This window comes from Leucoraja erinacea, chromosome 28, assembly GCF_028641065.1.
Source record: "Leucoraja erinacea ecotype New England chromosome 28, Leri_hhj_1, whole genome shotgun sequence".
Classification (NCBI taxonomy): domain Eukaryota; kingdom Metazoa; phylum Chordata; class Chondrichthyes; order Rajiformes; family Rajidae; genus Leucoraja; species Leucoraja erinaceus.
Window position 1 is genome coordinate 30,212,328 of NC_073404.1, and position 20,358 is coordinate 30,232,685.

At 43.7% G+C, this 20,358-nt stretch overlaps 1 protein-coding gene across 1 annotated transcript in view; it reads right to left on the reverse strand.

Annotated features, from left to right (window-relative positions):
• myo18ab (myosin XVIIIA b) overlaps nt 1-20,358 on the reverse strand; it is a 173,495-nt gene that overhangs the window by 39,274 nt on the left and 113,863 nt on the right. The window contains exons 18-23 of the mRNA XM_055657428.1: nt 19,737-19,878; nt 18,092-18,251; nt 16,635-16,815; nt 14,653-14,893; nt 13,183-13,292; nt 10,264-10,329 (exon numbers count right to left, since the gene is read on the reverse strand). Coding sequence (XP_055513403.1) covers nt 10,264-10,329; nt 13,183-13,292; nt 14,653-14,893; nt 16,635-16,815; nt 18,092-18,251; nt 19,737-19,878 — 900 coding nt within the window. The remainder of the gene's footprint in view (nt 1-10,263; nt 10,330-13,182; nt 13,293-14,652; nt 14,894-16,634; nt 16,816-18,091; nt 18,252-19,736; nt 19,879-20,358) is intronic.

Consider the following 20,358-nt stretch of genomic DNA (forward strand, 5'->3'; position numbering starts at 1 on the left):
AGAATATAAATAAATAATCGATGATAACATGACACTATGGGCAGGCCAGAACAATTGGCTGGGCCATTTTTCCCGAAAATTAAAACAGCAATGGCAATCTTCCTAAAACAATTTCAAAAGCTTTTCTTCTCTCAAAACCATGATGCTCATTACATCTAGTTCCAAAACAGAACTAACAAGTTCTCTTTGAAGATACACAAAGTGCTGGAGTAACTCAGCGGGACAGGCAGCATCTCTGGAGACAAACTCTGCTGACGTTTCGGGTCGAGACCTTTTTTCAGACTGAGAGTCACAGGAAGAGGGATATTCGAGGTATGAAAAGGTACAAACAGCAAATGAATGAACCGTATGCAAAAGAACAACTTAAAGCCAGCACGGTGGCGCAGCGTAGAGTTGCTGCCTCACTGCGCCAGAGACCCGGGTTCTACCCTGACTACAGGTGCCGTCTGTACGGAGTTTGTGTGTTCTCCCCGTGACCTGCGCGGGTTTTTTAGCCGGGAGCTTCAGTTGCCTTCCACACCCAAAAGATGTACAGGTTTGTAGATAAATTGGCTTCTGCAAAATTGTAAATTGTTCCTAGTGTATAGGATAGTGTAAAGGGCCTGTCGCTCTTTCACAACCTAATTCACGACTTTTCTTACTCGTGGACATTTTTCATCAGGCTAGAAAAACGCCCCGACCTACTTGATGCCCCGAGTACCTACGACTAACATCACAACCTGCTACAACCTACCTACGACCTCCTACGACCTCGTGACGACCATGCTGCGAGTATGAGTCAAGGGCAAACTCGGCAGAGGTCGTGAATTAGGTGGTGAAAGTGGGACAGGCCCTTTAGTGTGCTGGGGTCGCAGGTCAGCGTGGACTCAGTGGGCCAAAGGGCCTGTTTCCATGCTGTATCTCTAAACCAAGCTAAACTAAACAATGATTAAGGAAAGGTGGAGCCCATAATGGTCCATTGTTGGCTCTGGAAAAGGTGATAACGAGTAAATACAAACAGTGGCACTAGCAGGACGACTAGGGTGGGTTCTCTCTTTGGCTTTCAGGAAGTTATGGGCTGAATTTTCTTTCTTAGTAGTGCTACAATGTTAATGCTACAATGATCAGTCTTGAGAGGTGTCCCGACCCAAACCATTGTCCGTCGATTCCCTCCATTGATGCTGCCTGACCCACTGAGTTTCTCCAGCAGTTTGTGTTTAGTTCAGGATTCCAGTGGCTGCAGTTTCCTGTGCCTCTTTGCTACATCATTTAAAAGGCTTCTGAAGTTACCAGGGAGGATCCGACAGGGGGTTGACCATCCTTTGTGAATGCCCGTACTTCTGAGAATCCTTTAATGCACACAAATGTCACTTTGAAGTGCGAATGCCAAAACCATATTTCAACAAATCAAGAATGTTCAAAGTTCTCATTCAGCTAGTCAAGTTACCAACAGTAAGCAGTAAAGTGCCATCTGTCATATGAGACAGGTTCCAAGATTACAGGAGCAAACTTCCGTGCTGATCCCGACTATGATTCAGAGCAACCTACAGTTGTTCTGTTTTAACACTTGTTTCCAGAACACAAAGTGGATACAATGCAATCGATGAGTTGGGAATTGGCGGGTTGAATTGGTTAGAGCGTGATTTCGAACTAGAACAGGAAAAACCACGTGAAAGTTGTTAACAAAATGACAAGCAGAAAAAAAACTGCCTCGCGGGGGGGGGGAAAAAACTGTTTCATGCAACTTCCTTGCAGTAATCAGACATTATTTTCTCTTGAGAACACAGCTGCTGCTACCTTAGCCGGTGAGCTTGACAAGCAAGCACTTCTGTTTGCCACTAGTGCAACAATGCTCTATTAAACAATGTAGTATTTTTAGTTTGCAGTGCCAAAGATTGTGAGTTTGAAACACTCTAACCCCCTTTCCTCCATCGACACAACTGTGTTTTATAACTTGTTCAAGAAGGAACTGCAGATGCTGGAAAATCGAAGGTACACAAAAAAGCTGGAGAAAATCAGCGGGTGCAGCAGCATCTATGGAGCGAAGGAAATAGGGAACGTTTCGGGCCGAAACCCCTTGGGTTTCGGCCCGAAACGTTGCCTATTTCCTTAAACGTTGCCTATTTCCTTCGCTCCATAGATGCTGCTGCACCCGCTGAGTTTCTCCAACTTTTTTGTGTACCTTTGTGCTCATAACTTTTTGTTTATAATTGATTTTATAATTATTTTCTATAAAGCGAGCTTTCTACGGAACACAACTATCCCAACTATTCTTGCAGAACCTCCTGTACAAGCTCTTGGGCGAGCTTGTGCTTGAGTTTTTAAATAGGTGAGTCTCGAAGTGTTCAATGCAAACCAATACATTCTGTAAAAGTATTGAAGATAGACACAAAATGCTGGAGTAACTCAGCGGGACAGGCAGCACCTCTGGAGCAAAGGAGCGGGTGACGTTTCGGGTCGAGACCCTTCTTCAGTATAGTTTGAGAAGGGTCACGTCCCGAAATGTCACCCATTCCTTCTCTCCAGAGATGCTGCCTATCCCGCTGAGTTACTCCAGTATTTAGTGTCAATCATTGGTTTAAACCAGCATCTGCAGTTCCTTCCGACATACTGTAAAAAACATTAATTGCTAGTTAACATAAACAACAACATATCTTAAGTGGCCTTTGAAAAGGCAATTAATTCTAATTCACCTGTTAAAAAATCACCAGCTGTAAGTCCACTCACTTTAATTTAGCAGCTGACAATATGGCCAGTATATAGGAAATGGGCACAGATGAGATGAGGCCTGGTGCACGATCATATTGTGTTTAGCTAAACTGCTGTTGTCCTTATGCATTATTTCTTAGCATCTCACGTGTACACAGTAATGAATAAAATATCACTCAAATTGTACACAGAATTTCTTCATTCCAATCTTTTAGTACTTTAATAAGACAATGGAGGCGGCGTTGAGCAAGTTTCGATATTTAGATATTAGATAGGGAAGGTTAGATATTTCATGTTTTCCATGCACAACTTTATACGACAAGCCAATATATATTTTATTCACATGCCCAGTACAGGACAGATCAGGTGTCAATGAAATAAAACAAACTGCTGTAACAACTCGGCAACTCCGACATTCACAGAGAAATAAAAGTTTGTGTATTCAAGTGACTGACCTGCGAAGTTTACTTTCCTTTCCTCTCCACACATGCTGCATTTAGCTGCTGGGCCTTTGCAGAGTGTTCCATTCTACTCGACAGTAGCTTGCTGCCATTGCCGCATCAGCCTCACCACACATTTTCCTTCACTCCGTGGGCAACAATGTCATCTGATGCGACGTGCAAACGTGACTGGCCACGAGGTGGGAAGTAGATTGAATTTCCCCGAGTGACGCAGAATGACCAGGAAGCGGTCACCATTGCCACTCACGCCAGCAACAGCTCACCTGCCCACAGACCACTGGAATATGCCCAGCCGCACATTTGTGAATTTCAAGAAGAGAGTCTGCTTTTCCAAAGTGGAAAATGTCTCTCCTTACGAACTGTTCTTGTGGAGCGATGCTAGGTTTGCTAAGTTACTTAGCAGGGTGCTACAATAGACAATAGGTGCAGGAGTAGGCCATTCGGCCCCTCGAGCCAGCACCACCATTCAATGTGATCATGGCTGATCATCCACAATCAGTACCCCTTTCCTGCCTTCTCCCCATATCCCCAGACTCTCCTATTTTTAAGAGCCCTATCTAGCTCTCTCTTGAAAGCATCCAGAGAACCGGCCTCCACCGCCCTCTGAGGCAGAGGCACCACTTTAAATACTGTACAACAATGCTGCACTGTCATGTGAATCGTTAATACACACGTCATGTGTTCAAACCATTTACAACATGCCTTCAACCACAGGGAAGAAATACTATGCCATTCAAATGAGAGAAAAAAATAGCAACCTAAGAGTTTTTTGTGAAATACTGAGGGGAAGGAAATTCCCTGACCTAGAATATAGGAACGAACTGCAGATGCTGGTTTATACCGAAGATAGACACAAAATGCTTTCAGTCTGCAGAAGGGTTACAACCATTCCTTTTCTCTGGAGATGCTGTCTGACCCGCTGAGTTACTCTAGTAATTTGTGTCTATTTTCAGCATATCTTTGGAACGATGGGAGGAACCAGAGCACCCAGCGGAAACCCATAGAACATGCAAACTCCACATAGACAACGGGCGAGATCACGACCTAACCTAGCTCACTGGAGTTGTGCAGAAACAGCATCACCTAGTGTGCAAACCTGAAGAAAGGAGCAACCTGATTCCTTAATTGTAAGATGTTAAACGGATTCAAAAGATTTAGCATATTTCCAACAATGAGGAAATCTGGAATTCTTCATTCTAAAGTTCCATTCAAAAATTGCCATCAAACGTAAACAATTATACCGCTCCTCTCAAGTTAAGGATTTGTTTACTTTCTCAAATCCATTAGAAACAGGCCCAGCAATGATAGTGTAGGAAAGAACTGCAGATACAGGTTACACTGAATATAGATGCAAAAAGCTAGGGTAACTCGGCGGGTCAGGCAGCATACTCAGATAAAACAATAGGTGAAGTTTTGGGTCTAGATCCTTCTTTAGATTAAGAGTCAGGGGAAAGGGAAACGAGAGGTATAGACAGTGATGTGGAGAGATATATAGAGATATATATTTGTTCAATATCACCACATTTATCTCTCGTTACCCTTTCCTCTGACACTCAGTCTGAAGAAGGGTCTTGTCCCAAAATGTCACCTATTCCTTTTCTCCACAGATGCTGCCTGACCCGCTGTTACCTGCATTTTGTGTCTCTCTCCAGCATTTACACATGAAAATCAATCATCCAACTAAGTGATCAACATGGACTTCAATTCCATTTGGCCAAGAAGCAAACATACAAATCTACCATATGATTGAAATAACCAGTCCCGAGAAGACTGAATGTACTTCTTATTTATCAATGATCCCTTAATACCACAGTCACCAAAGTTAAAACGCATATGCTACCATAGAGTTTAGCTGACAAGTTTAGTTTATTTTAGAGATACAATGCGGAAACAGGCCCTTCGGCCCACCGAATCCATGCCGACCACCGATCGCCCGCACACTAACACTAACCTACACACACTAGGGACAGTTTACAATTATATCAAGCCCATTAACGTACAAACTTGTACGTCTTTGGAGTGTGGGAGGAAACCGAAGATCCCTGAGAAAACCCACGCAGGTCACGGGGAGAATGTACAAAGTCCGTACAGACAGCACCCGTAGTTAGAATAGAGCCGGGTCTCTGCCGCTGTAATGAGCAACTCTACCGCTGCGCCACCAAGCCACTCTTACAAGTGTAGAAAATAAACTTTCTGGCAACTCACATTTAATAAATGCATTGGGTATCTGCATCAATAAAAATAAAAGTCTATTTATTCAACCAGTCTACTGACACAGCCAATGAACGTTTCTTGCCTGTACGGCATAGAATACTGCAATACACTTGACCAGGTACTCATTTTAGTGTAGTTTAGTTTAGAGATACAGCAGGGAAACAAGCCTTCCGGTCCACCGTATCCGCACCGACCAGTAATCCCCGCACACTAACACCATCATTTACAAACCTGTACGTCTTTGGAGTGTGGGAGGAAACCGAAGAATTCTCTGCCACAGACGGCTATGGAGGCCAATTCACTGGATGTTTTCAAGAGTTATATTTAGCTCTTACGGCTCAAGGAATTAAGGGATATGGGGAATAAGCAGGAGAAGGGTAATGATTTTAAATGATCAGTCATGATCATATTGAATGGTGGTGCTAGCTCGAAGGACTGAATGGCCTACTCCTGCACCTATGTTTCTAAGATCTCGGAGGAAACCCACAGGGTCACGGGGAGACCGTAGAAACTCCGTACAGACAGCACCCGTAGTCGGGATCGAACCTGGGGCTCGGGCACTGCAAACGCTGTAACCCACTGCACCACAGTATAATCTTAGAAACCAACAAATTATTCAGTACATGAAGTCTAATTATCAAAGAAGCGTTTGGGGTTGATTAAAAGAAATAATCTTTTTTTTAAAACCTCAATTGTTCTTGACGAATGCTGGACTACAGGGTTAAGATTTGAATTATACAGATTATAATGGAAACAATATATAATTACCAATATCCCTCATGGTTCACTTATTTCCAGATTTGGGGATATGAAGATCGATCTCCCGTATTAGAAGCCCATGAACATGCTTCCCCCTTCTCTTCCTTGTATTTCCAAGTGCCAAATAATTGTTCATAGTTTTATACACAATGTTGTCTTTCCTCCTTACAGATTTATGCATTTGAAATGGAGTGAGTGGGATTGTTGCTAAATGGTACCATTGTTGCAAACAGCCTTTAAAAGGTCAGAAAACAAAGTGGACAAAAATGTAGAATGTGAATAGTTTCCAGCAAAATGAAATGTGGCATTTTAAACTCAGGCAAGTATTCTCCTTAAAAAAGGAAAGGACTCTCATCACTTTGCAGTAAAATATTGTTCATGTTTATTTGATGTAATTTATTGAACAGCACCAAGATTTTAGATATCAGGTGTGTCTTCAAACTGTGGCCGTTCTCCTTTGTCAAGACTTCTGAAACATCTTCAATGTGTTCCGGTTGCTAAACACTTTAACGCCCCCTCCCCTCCCCTCATATTTTGCTTGGGCAGTTTACACCCCAGCAGTATGAACATTGACTTGTCTAACTTCAGGTAGCCCGTGTCTTCCCTCTCTCTCCATCCCCTCCCCTTCCCAGTTCTCTAACTAGTCTGACTGACTTCACCCTGATTACATTTGTTCTCTGTTTGCTTTGTAATCACCTTCTCCTGCCTAACAATGATCGCCTCTACATTTTATTTGAGCTTCGTTTCGTTTGATGTCTCTTTTTCACACCTTACACTTCCTTATCTCTGTGTCTCCCTCTCCCCTTACTCTCGGTCTGAAAGAAGGGTTTCGACCTGAAACGTAATCTCCAGAGATGCTACCTGAGTTACTCCAGCTGTTTGGGTCTAGTTTGGATCTACCATATACCCTATGCTTTATTTTCCCAGTCCACTTTCACCGACTTTGTGCTTCTGTCGTGCTAATCCCTTTTAAGTTTCGGGCATAACTTTGGTCGGAAACGATCTCACCCACAACATTCTACAGTGCTATGATCACTCTTCCGTGGGGAATCCGTTACAAAAAGATCATTCATCCCACACTGCCAAATGTAAACTAGTTTACTAGCTGGTTGGTTCCTCAATGTAAGGCTCCAAAAAACCTCCCCCCCAGTAAAAAAATCCCAAATGCTCCCTTGTCATCCTAAATTCGTAAGTGATAGGAGCAGAATTAGGCCATTCGGCCCATCAAGTCTACTCTGCCATTCAATCATGGCTGATCTATCTCTCCCTCTCATTCCCATTCTCCTGCCTTCTCCCCATAACCGCTGACACCCGTACTAATCAAGAATCTATCTCCAATATATCCATTGACTTGGCCTCCACAGCCTTCTGTGGCAATGAATTCCCCAGATTAACCACCCTGCTGGTAGAAATTCCTCCTCATCTCCCTTTCTAAAGGTACGTCCTTTTATTCTGTGACTATTGCCTCTGGTCCTAGAGTCTCCCACTAGTGGAAACTAGTGTACTACTATGAAAATAGACACAAAATGCTGGAGTAACTCAGGGGGACAGGCAGCATCTCCGGAGAGAAGAAATGGGTCATATTCAGGTCGAGACCCTTCTTCGGACCGCTCTCACTAATTTGATTTATCCAAACTACACGAGTAAAACTGCCCATTTCCCACGTTCCTATATTGTTTTGATTTTCTCGATTACTACGCGTGTGTGGGGTTGTGGGGAGAAGCCAGGAGAATGGGGTTGAGAGGGAAAGATCGATCAGCCATGATTGAACGACAGAGTAGACGTGATGGGGCGAATAGTCTAATTCTGCTCCTAGAATTGATGAACGTTTCGACCTCCAGGTTAACTACCGTTAGGGCATCTAACCGCATTTACACCTAACCCCACCTAGCTATAACGGGCCTGTCCCACTAGGCAACTTTTTCGGCGACTCCCGGCACCCGTCATAGGCCGTTGCAGGTTGGCGAAACTTTTCAACATGTTGAATATTGAGCGTTGACCAGAGAGATGCTACGGCTCTTTGGGCGACTGAGGATACGACTCACAGTTACAGACAACACCCTGGCGACATGTGTATGATCGTGAGTAGTCGCCCAAAGGGTCGTACCTTGTTCTGGTCGCCGCTGGATTTTCAACATGTTGAACATTTTCGGCGATCTGTAATGACCTATGACGGGTGCCGGCAGTCGCCCAAAAAGTCGCTTGGTGGGGCAGGCCCATAATACTCACACTATGAGCATAAAAGGATGTAGCTGAGGAAAGAGACACCCTGGTACCTGGGGACGGTCGTCAGGCAGGAGACGTGGCGGACTAATCTGGCCACGATTAGTACTGTTCCAGAGAACTCGCATGAGGATTACAACAGGGAACAAATTAAGATACAGCAAGGGAGCCAGGAAAAGAAGCCAAATAGAACTTGAATACAGAGTGTCATTATCTGAGATTAAAATGGTATGCTGCAGCTTCCTTCTGAATATTGATGTTACCTAGGGAGATGTGCATCCATGAACACAGAGGACAGGTTCATGGTGAAGTGGAAACAATTTAATAGGAATCTGAGGGGTAACTTTTTCACACATAGGGTGGTGGGTGTATGGAACGAGCAGCTGGAGGAGGTAATCGAGGCTGGGACTATCCCAACGTTTAAGAAACAGTTGGACAGGTACATGGATAGGACACGTTTGGAGGGATATGGGCCAAAAGTGGGCAGGTGGGACTGGTGTATCTAGGACATGTGGCCGGTGTGGGCAAGTTGGGCCGAAGGGCCTGTTTCCTTGCTCTAATACTATGACTCAATGACTAAGGATGTTCCATGGCAGAGAACAGTGGCACTGAACTAGAAATAGGAATGTGGCAGAAAAAAATCCTTCCATTCCGCTTGCAAGTGGAACAACATTGATGATATTAGACATTAGATAAACAGAGGTAAATCAGGGGTAGACACAAAATGCTGGAGTAACTCAGTGGGACAGGCATCATCTCTGGAGTGAAGGAATGGGTGACGTTTCGGGTCAAGACCCTTCTTCAGGGGTAGTTGTGTTGTCAACATGAATACATTTTAAAACTTCATGCTTTTTTTAATAAGACAGCAGGAAGGAAACGCAGTGACTATTGTGTACATATTTTGTGAAGGTGCTTGACATGGTAAACCTGTGGCAAGATTAAAGATGCCTGGAATTGCTCAGATTTATAGGCAGATGGCAGGGCGGCAGCAATCACAGTGGGAGGAAATTATCACATTTATCATGCAGCGTGTTGCTCTGGTTACAATTAAAGAGCTAAAATGACATTAACGTTTGTTTTCAAGCTGCATGGTGGCGCAGCGGTAGAGTTGCTGCCTTACAGCGCTTACAGCGTAAGAGACCCGGGTTCGATCCTGGCTACGAGTGCTTGTCTATATGGAGTTTGCATGTTCTCCCCGTGACCTCCGTGGGTTTTCCAAAGACGAACAGGTTTGTAGGTTAAGTGGCTTGGTATAAATGTATAAAATACCCCTAGTATGTGTAGGATAGTGTTAATGTGCTGATGGGGGTGACTGGAAGGAGCGGACTCGATCGTCGGAAGGGCCTGTTTTCATGCTATAATTCCAAAACTAAACTAATGTACATAATCATCTTTCTTTCCAAATGGCAATGTGGCAAATAATCCATAACTAGAAGCTAACTCGCTCGACATTAAGTGTTTTGTTCATTCTCAAGACAGAAGAAAAGATGCCACTTAAATACAAGCTGGTGCTTCAAGGCTATGAAAGGCACATGGGCTGAGATGGTTCTAAAAATATTCTCTACGACCGTTCAAAGAGAAGAGTAATCATCTCTGGTGCCCTGACTGATACTTATTCCACAATAAACAATCATTACAGCAGATTATCAGATCAATATTACAATGCTGTTGTGGAAGCATGCAGTTATGAAATTGACTTCCACAATTTCTACATTATATTAACTTTAATATGCCATGAATGGGCCAAAGGTTTGAAATGATGCAAGTTTCGTTCTGTCATCTAACTAAGCCACTTGATCATAAAACATTGGGCATGCCTATTCAACAAGACAAGTGTTGAGAAGCATTACTGGCTCCTTGTTCTTGCAAGATAAAAAGATATTAGAAATGCCATCTATTTACAAATCAAATGACTTACCCGACTGAGGCCCATGTGATAGCTACTTTTCTCCAAATCCAGAGACTCCAGAAGCTCTTCGACAGCCTAAAGGCAAAACAAATATAGTGTTTGAATTTAGTTTATTATCACGTGTACCGAGGTACGGTGAAAACCTTTTGATGCGTGCTAACCAGTCCGCAGAAAGACAACACATGATTACATTTGAGCCATTCACAGTGTATAGATACAGGATAAAGGAAATAACATGAATAACGTTTAGTGTAAGATAAGGTGCAGTAAAGTCTGGTCCCAGGTCTCCGAAGAGGTAGATAGTAGCTCAGCATTGCTCTCTGGTTGTGGTAGGATGGTTCAGTTGCCTGATAACAGCTGGGAAGAAACTTCCCTGAATCTGGAGGTGTGTTTTCACACTTCTCATGGGAGAGGGGAGAAGAGGGAGTGACTGGGGCGAGACCGGTCCTTGATTATGCTGCTGGCCTTGCTGAGGCAACGTGAGGTGTAGATGTCGTCAATGGAAGGGAGGTTGGTTTGTGTGATGGTCTGGGCTGCTGGCCTTGCCGAGACAGCGTGAGGGGTATATGGAGTCGATGGAAGGGAGGTTGGTTTGTGTGCGATAGTCTGGGCTGCGTCCACAATTTTCTACAATTTCTTGTGGTCTTGGATGCAGCTGTTCTCAAACCGTGCTGTGATGCATTCTGTTAAAATGCTTTCTGTAGTGTTTTTGAAGATTTCATTTCATGGTATGTTTGGTATATTTTCCAAAATGGCCTTTCCAAGTCAGAATATTACTTTAGTAAGAGAGAAAACAGTGACCAAATGACATGGTTCCAAATACACAAATATCACATTTTGAGGTTTATTGTGCCTCCTTTACGATTTACACCGACGGTACCAGAAGTGAATGCTGTCCAGTACACAGACTATTTAACTTTGGAGATCCACGATGCATGATTATTGTCATCAGAAGTGAAATGGTATTTACCCACCAAATCAGCAAAGCTTTGTCATTGCCTACCCATCTTAGTTTAGTTTAACGATACAGCACGGAAACTGGCCCTTCGGCCCACAGAGTCCATGCCGACCATCGATCACCCGTTCACAATAGTTCCATGTTTATCCCAGTTTGGCATTAACTGCCTACACAGTTTACAGAGGGCCAACCAACCTACAAAACTGCATGGCTTCAGAATTATCTCTTTAAGAGCACCATTAATCCGACTAATTTGTGGGAGCAACAATTAACCTCAAAAGCATATTGTCAGGACAACAATGTAATTGGGAATTATGACAATTAAAAAATTTTTATAAAAATTTAAATCTTATTAATTATTCCGTTTAGTTTAGTGTACGGACGAACAGTGAAAAGCTTTTGTTTCTCATGATATAATAATCACATTTTGACAATGTTTACGGTTTCAGTCAACAGAATAAGGTGCAAAACACAACTTTACTCATTAAGAATGATGGCAGTACTGCTAAAGAATCACTTTAAACAGATAAATGTGCTTACATGTGAACCATCTCATCTTTAATGCCTCCACGTGACAAAGGCAATTCCAAAATCGTTTAAATTAAACAGTGAGAATATGTGAAGATTCAGCACGCAGCTTTTACATTTACCAGCATGTTGTTTTGTGGTTAGTTTACAATGTTTCACTGTAAATACAAGATCCAAACGCTGAATACTAAAAAGACTTCTGTGTTCATTAGTTGCCCCAGTGATCGGTTTACTACGTGGTAAGTACTGCTGTGTATACAGGCAACCCCATTTGTGTATTAAGTTTCATAGCTACTCTGTGCTTGCTCAATCAAAACAATTTACCCCCATTGTTTAGACATAAATAAACACGCTCCACGTGAAAGAGCTTTGTTGAATTCAGTATGCATGAATGGGCATTGGTGGTTTGGTGTGGTTTGGTTTGGCGTGCTGTGGTTTGGTGTGGTTTGGTTAGGTTTGGTGTGGTGTGGTGTGGTTTGGAGTGGTGTGGTTTGGTGTGGTTTGGTTAGGTTTGGTTTGGTGTGGTGTGGTGTGGTTTGGAGTGGTGTGGTTTGGTGTGGTTTGGTTTGGACACACTATGTGGAAACATGCCTTTCGGTCCACCGAGTCCAGGTTGACCACTGAACACCTCCACACTGGTTCCATGTTATGCCTCTTTCACATCCTACACACACCAGGGGCAATTTACAGAAGCCAATTAACCTACAAACCTGCACGTCTTAGGAATGTCGGAGGAAACCGGAACACCCAGGAAAACCCACGCAGGTCACGGGGAGAACGTGCAAACTCCGCGCAGACGGGATCAAACCCAGGGCTCTGTCGCTGTGAGGTAGCAGCTCTACCGCTGCATCATGAGCTGCCAGGGTTTAGGCAGGCACGATAACAGTATTTAAAAGACATTTGGACAGGTACATGGATAGAAGAAGTTTATAGAGATGTGGGAAATGGGTCTTGCTCAGGTGAGGCACCTTGGTCGGCATGGACGAGTTGGGCTGAAGGTCCTGTATGACTCCACTATGCAGCCTCTCATGTCCTGCATGCCAATAAAACCATTTGGACCTCTATCTTAGCTGCTGCACACATCAAGATAGTTTAGTTTATTGTCACGTGTACCGAGGTACAGTGAAACGCTGTTGTTGCGTGCTAACCAGTCAGTGGACAATACATGATTACAATCGAGCCTTTTACAGTGTATAGACACATGATAAGGGAATAACGTTTAGTGATTGGTAAAGACAGCAAATTCCGATCAAGGATAATCCAAGGGTCACCAATGAGGCCGATAGTAGTTCAGGACTGCTCTCTGGTTGTGGTAGGATGGTTCAGTTACCAGATAACAGCTGGGAAGAAACTGTCCCTTAATTAAAGCTTACAAGATTGAACTAATTTGAAGTTTGAGAACCAGCCCAGTCGATTATAAAGCATCGTCACCATTAACTCACCCGCTTTTCATCTGTAACAATATAGTTACGTCCGTGTTTTTTGGTAAGATGTGGCGCAAGAACATCGAAACGGCGTCTGAATTCAGAAAAGACCATGTGATCCGGGTAGCCTAGACACGGCAAGGAAGCAAACAGACACTTTGGAAATTATTTGCACACTTTTGTTATGAGGCAATCAATACGTTTTAAATAGGAAAGGACAAAAGTAGCAAGATGTTTCCATTTAGTATTCTTCGGTATCCCGGGAGAGGGTGGTGAGCGTGAACCCCTAAACCGGAGTGGAGAGGGTGGTCACCTCTAAACCAGATTAGTATCTCTAAAGTCTAAACTGCAGATGAAGACACAGTGCTGGAGAACTCTGGAGGAGGTCAGGCAGTCTGAAGAAGGGTCCCGACCTGAAACATCATCTATCCATGTTCTCCAGAGATGCTGCCTGACCCGCTGAGCTACTGCAGCCCTCTGTGAAATGTCACCTATCCAAGTTCTCCACAGATGCTGCCTGACCTGCTGAGTTACTCCAGCACTCTGTGAAACGTCACCTATCCATGTTCTCCACAGATGCTGCCTGACCTGCTGAGTTACTCCAGCATTTCGTGTCTATCTTCGGTTTAAACCAGCATCTGCAGTTCCTTCCTCCACAGGAAATGATTCATTCTGCTTCAGAGGTTATTTCTCTGAAATACCATTAACATAAAGAACATGGACTTAAAATGGTCAAAACACTTAGCATTCATTATTTATTGGAGAGGATAAAAGGAGTTAAGACAAAGGCCAGGGGAATGATTTCCAAAATGTGAAAACTTCCAACATCAAAGAGCCTGATGTATAATTAAGAATTGGAATCGCTGTGCTTGAATTGTATTATTAGACGGAGATCTGAGCAATGAGATAAACGTAAATCTTATTAACTCTGAGGAGGTTCCTTTTTTTTGAAGATAGACACTAAAGTCTGAAGAAGGGTCTCGACTCAAAACATCACCCATCCATTTGGGCAGCACCGCCATTCAATATGATCATCTAAAATCAGTACCCCGTTCATGCATTCTCCCATATCCCTTGATTCCGTTAGCCCCAAGAGTTATATCTAATTCTCTCTTGAAAACATCCAGTGAATTGGCCTCCACTGCCTTCAGTGGCAGAGAATTCCACAGATTCACAACTCTCTGGGTGAAAAAGTTTTTCCTCATCTCAGTAATAACTTTTTGTTGACTTCCCATGTACAGCACTTTGTGGTAACTGATGTTGTCTAAAAGCGCTTTATAAATAAAGTTATTATTATTATTATAAATGGCCTACCCCTTATTCTCAAACTGTGGTTCTGGACTCCCCCAACATTTGGAACGTGTTTCCTGCATCTAGCCTGTCCAATCTTTTAAGAATTGTGTACGTTTCTATAAGATCCCCACTCATCCTAAATTCCGGTGAATACAAGCCCAGTCGACCCATTCTTTCATCAAAATGGGAACCTACCTTGTCTGTATATCCGGAGGGCATCAAGCAGTTTGCAGCCCCTAATCTGGGCCCGAAGAAGAGGTACGTCCAGCTGCATTAGACCTGCTTCAAAGTTTTCTGCTTGCACATCAGTTTCTATGATTCCAGACTTCAGCGACGAAGTGGGAGACACTTTGGTTTCAGTAAAAGCATCAGTTTTAGGCAACAAACAGTGGACGAAATGAATCTTGGACTTTTTCACCGTGTCTAGAAGGGCATCCTGTTTTTTAAAAAAAGTTTAAAAATTAATCTAAGTGTCAAATTTGCTTTCATTCTATTAACTTAACAAAGGCGAGACATTTAGTCACTTTGATTCTGCAAATTCCACAATTTTCCTTCCGAATTCAAATGTAGAATACAAATTTAGCACAAGCAACAAGGGTAAACTGTACAAGGTAATCTTTCAGCATCTGCAGTTTCTTGGGTCTAAGTGCAATCTTTAATATGCAATATGAGCAGGCTTTGAGGCTCATTAAGATTTAACAGCATTAAAATTTTAATACTATTTCTAGAGCTTCTCCGTAACAACTGGCATTTCACAATCTTGACCGAGTTAAATTAATAATGATAAATCAAAAAACTAAAAGGAATTATGTATAGCATTAGCAGAAAACTACCATCTGCATTGCATAAATCTGGTTATTATATATTAATATCAATAAATATAATGTAATCTAGCTACCAAAGGTAGAATTTACTGGTATTTTTCTTAATCTCTGGTTATTAAGATTCACAAAATTTGGAAGGAGACTGTGGCTCACTGTTTGTATCTGCTCCACGTAACTCAGCTGGACTACTTCAGTCTGAAGGAAGGTCTCAACCCGAAACGTTGCCCATTCCTTCTCTCCAGAGATGCTGCCTGTCCCGCTGAGTTACTCCAGCGTTTTGTGTCTAGCATCAAATTAAACCAGCATCTGCAGTTCCTTCCTACATATTCGATACAATCCAACATGTCCCACTGCCCTGCCTGCTCCCTGCTGCCTTGCAAATTCATGCCTACTGGAGATTCATTCAGCTGCATCTCGACGGCCACAGTGGGATCTGGCACCACTAACACGAGCAGAACATTGCAATCCCTAACCACTTGCTGTTCCACAAATGTGTTCAATTTTGTTTTCTTTGCCAATCACCCGCATCTTATGCGTAGGAAGGAACTGCAGATGCAGGTTTATTCTGAAGACAGACACAAAAAGCTGGAGTAAAAAAGCAGGTTAGACAGAAAAGCAATATATGATGTTTCGGGTCGAGACCATTCTTCAGCTTTTTGTGTTTACCCTCATTTTAAGGTCCTTATTGTCCACCAAAGAGAATAGTTTCCTTTCTATTCCATCTACGCACTAATTTTAGACTTCAGACTTCAGAGATACAGGGCGGAAACAGGCCCTTCGGCCCACCGAATCCATGCCGACCAGCGATCACCCTGCACACAAACACTATCCTACACACTGGGGACAATTTACAATTATATTAAGCCAATTAACCGACAGACCTGAACGTCTTTGGAGTGTGGGGGGAAACCGGAGCACCTGGAGAAAACCCACACGGTCACAGGGAGAACGTACAAACTCCGTACAGACAGCACCCGTAGTCTGGATCAGACCCGGGTCTCTGGTGCTGAGAGGCAGCAACTCTACCGCTGCGCCACCGTGCCGCCCCAAACAAGCTTTTGCACCCCCTTTGGAATTGTTCCCTGTAGTAAATTACCCTTTCTTATACTTCTTACCAAAACGAAACTTTAAAATAAGATTCATTCCTACGGCAATTATTAGTGATTTTGAAACATTATGCCTGTGCCAAACAAACCAAATTAGCATCATATCGAAGACAAACAGTTACGTGAACTAAATGAATTGCAAATGATTGTTAAGACAACTTCCAAGCCTTCCCTGCAAGCACGCATGTACTTCTACCTTAAACATAAACATGCCCGGAGATTGAAACAAAGTTATTGATCTACTAACCACTTGGAGTTTAATATGGATGCATGTTGATTTCTTTTTCACTGAAGCTACACCAGTGGTGAAAGTCTTTCTCATGCTTGTAGCCCTTCTCAACGTAAGCTGGGATCCACCCTCCAGGCCAGCAATTGAACCAGACAACACAGTCCCTGCTCGCCCCATGAACAGATTGCTTATCATTTTCCTGAAAAGAAAAGGCAATTGTACTGTAATTACGCAATAACAAAGAGTTCAGAACAAAATGTGAAAATTCAGAAACATCTTCAACTAAAGAAATCCAAAGAATAGTGGAGGAAGGAACTGCAGATGCTGGTTTACACCAAAGATAGACACAAAATGCTGGAGTAACTCAGTGGGTCAAGCAGCATCGCTGAAGAAAAGGAATGAGTGACATTTCGGGTCGAGACCCTTCTTCAGACTGAGAGTCAAGGGAGAGGGAATCATAGTTAAATGGGGAGGGTAAGGTGTATAAACACAGATCATAAGTGATAGGAGCAGTATTAGGCCATTCAGCCCATCAAGTCTACTCTGCAACTCAAACCTGGCTGATCTCGCACCCACCTAACCCCATTCTCCTGCCTTCTCCCCATAACCCCTGTCACCCGTACTAATCAAGAATCTATCCATCTCTGCCTTAAAAATATCCACTGACTTGGCCTCCACAGCCGTCTGTGGCAATTCAATCCACAGATTCACCACTCTTTGACTAAAGAAATTCCTCCTCATCTCCTTCCTAAAGGAACGTCCTTTAATTCAGTGGCTGGGACCTCTGGTCCTAGAATCTACCACTAGTGCAAACATCCTCTCCACATCCACTCTATCCAGGTCTTTCACTATTCAGTAAATTTCTTTGAGGTGCCCCCCTCATTCTTCTAAATTCAGAAACATCTTTGCAAAAGAAATCCTCCAAACTTCAGTCAGAAGAATAGTCCCGACCCAAAACGTTGCCCACCTACGTCCTTCAGCGATGCTGCATGACGTGCTGAATTACCCCCGTCTTATTGATCATTACAGAACCTGCAGTTCCTCGTGTCTCCAAACTGCAGATTGAAACATTCTCTGACAAATACTGCAACAATTACTTTGCCGTGTAAACGATTACAAGCCCAGCCACCGACGTTCCAGCAACCGGCAGTCCCCCACCTCCATTAAACCGGACAAAACCATGAGAGCCAACATGAAATTCCCCCCCAGGAATATGTCCCTTAAGCCGGGTGAGGCGGCAGATCTCGACCTCATCGGGATTTCCGCGGCCGATCGGCGGGTTGAATTTGCCCCCTGCGGCTGATCCCTTCCCACGGCCGACCTCCGAGGCCGATTTTGTGGGTCGGCATCTCGGTGGCTCGGTAACGCTGGACTCCTCTCGGAGGCCGTGACCTCTGATGGTCCGGCAAAACGGATAATCGGGCAAGGCTCTGGAACCAAGGGTGCTGGAAAATCGGTGGTGGGTCTTTACTTACTTCTGAGAATCCTGAAGTAGGGCGGCAGCGTTTTGAGTGGCAGGGTTGTGCTTTGCATAATTCAACCAGCCTGTTGTGTCATACTCCACCCAGTTAGTATTCGAGCAATGACCAAGGATGAAATGGTGACGCTTGTTGCCTTTCAGTAATGAGCCTTGGCCTACAAAGAAAAAAAATACATTGCAATTTCTCGTTTCTCATTCGTGGTCAATGAATAATAATTACTTTAGGCCAGATTAGTATTGCATCTCTTAATAGGAGATGTATACATGCTTAGATATTTTGTTGTTAAAAATATAAGTTGAGTCCTGGTCAATGGCATACATTCTATATTATTATTTGTTTTAGAAAGAACTGCAGATGCTGGAAAAATCGAAGGTAGACAAAAATGCTGGAGAAACTCAGCGGGTGAGGCAACATCTATGGAGCGAAGGAATAGGAGTCGAGACCCGAAACGTCATCTATTCCTTCACTCCATAGATGCTGCCTCACCCGCTGAGTTTCCCCAGCATTTTTGCCTATATTATTATTTGTTCAGTTTCATTGCTTAGAATTTACTGAATGATAAAAATTAGTTCATAACTCGCTGCATTATCTTGTCAATCCTTGGTAGAAAGAATAACGGTGTACTGTCGAGGTGGGGAGAGGGTTCAGGAATCAGAGGTGCAAAGAGACTTAGGAATGCTGATGCAGTATTCCTAAAAGGTTACTGTTCAGGTTGAGTTGGCATTAAGGATGGCAAATGCAATGCTAGCATTAATATCGAGGGGACGGGAATATAAAAGCAGGGATGTAATGCTGAGGCGTTATGAGGCACTGGTGAGGCCACCTTTCAAATATTGTAAGCAGTTTTGGGCCCCACACCCGAGGAACACACTCGTGCTGGCGTTGGAGAGGGTCCAGAGGAGATTTACTGGAATGATCCCGGGGATGATCGGATTAACGTATGCTGAGCGTTTGACGGCACTGGGCCTGTACTCGCTGGAGTTTAGTGGGATGTGGGGGACATCATTGAAACTTACCTAGTAAAGGTCTGGATGGAATGGATGTGGAGAGGATGTTTCCACAAGTGGGAGAGTGTAGGACCATAGGGCACAGCCTCAGAATTAAAGGACATACCTTTAGAAAGGAGACGAGGAGGAAATTATTTAGCCAGAGGGTAATGAAACTGTGTAGTTCATTGCCACAGACGGCTGTGGAGGCCAAGACATGGGGTATTTTTAAAGTGGAGACTGATTAGTACGGGTGTCAAAGGTTCCAGGGAAAAGGCAGGAGAATGGGGTTGAGAGGGTAAAAATACATCAGCCATGATCAAATGGTAGAGTAGACTCGATGGACCGAATGGCCTAAATCTGCTCCTCTATCTTGTGGTCTTAAGGGCCTGTCCCACTTATGCAAACATGTTGAAAATACAGCGGCGACCAGAAACGGTACGCAACTACTCGCGACCATATAGGCGTCACCCCGCGACATGTCGCACGTATGGTCGTGAGTACATATGTATGGTCGTGAGAATGCCGGCAGTCGCCGAAAAAAATTGCGTAAGTGGGACCGGCCCTTTATGGTAATAGCCCCTGTCAAAAATAGCCAGGAAATAAAAGATGACAAGTTTTTGACGCTAATTATCTTAGTAACGGCAATGCACCATTCTTGTCTCCGTCTTGTTGGCCGTAGTATGTGAAGAGTCGCTCTAAAAGGGTGTCTTCACTTCCATCGGGTTTCAGCGCTTCTTCCTCCAGCAGCCAAAGCAGTCCTCTTGCTTCATCTGTCCGAGCCAACGTTCGCACCTGCCGGGGCAAAATGTAACACGCATTCAATAGACAATAGACAATAGGTGCAGGAGAAGGCCATTCAGCCCTTCGAGCCAGCACCGCCATTCAATGTGATCATGGCTGATCATCAACAATCAGTCCCCTGTTCCTGCCTTCTCCCCATATCCCCTGACTCTGCTATCTTTAAGAGCCCTATCTAGCTCTCTCTTGAAAGTATCCAGAGAGCCTGAGGCAGAGAATTCCTCAGACTCACCACTCTCTGTGAGAAAAAGTGTTTCCTCGTCTCTGTTCTAAATGGCTTACCCCCTTATTCTTAAACTGTGTCCCCTGGTTCTGGACTCCCCCAACATCGGGAACATGTTTCCTGCCTCTAGCGTGTCCAAACCATTAATAATCTTATATGTTTCAATAAGAACCCCTCTCATCCTTCTAAACTCCAGAGTGAACAAGCCCAGCCACTCCATTCTCTCCTTCTGAAATGTGTTCTCCTAATAA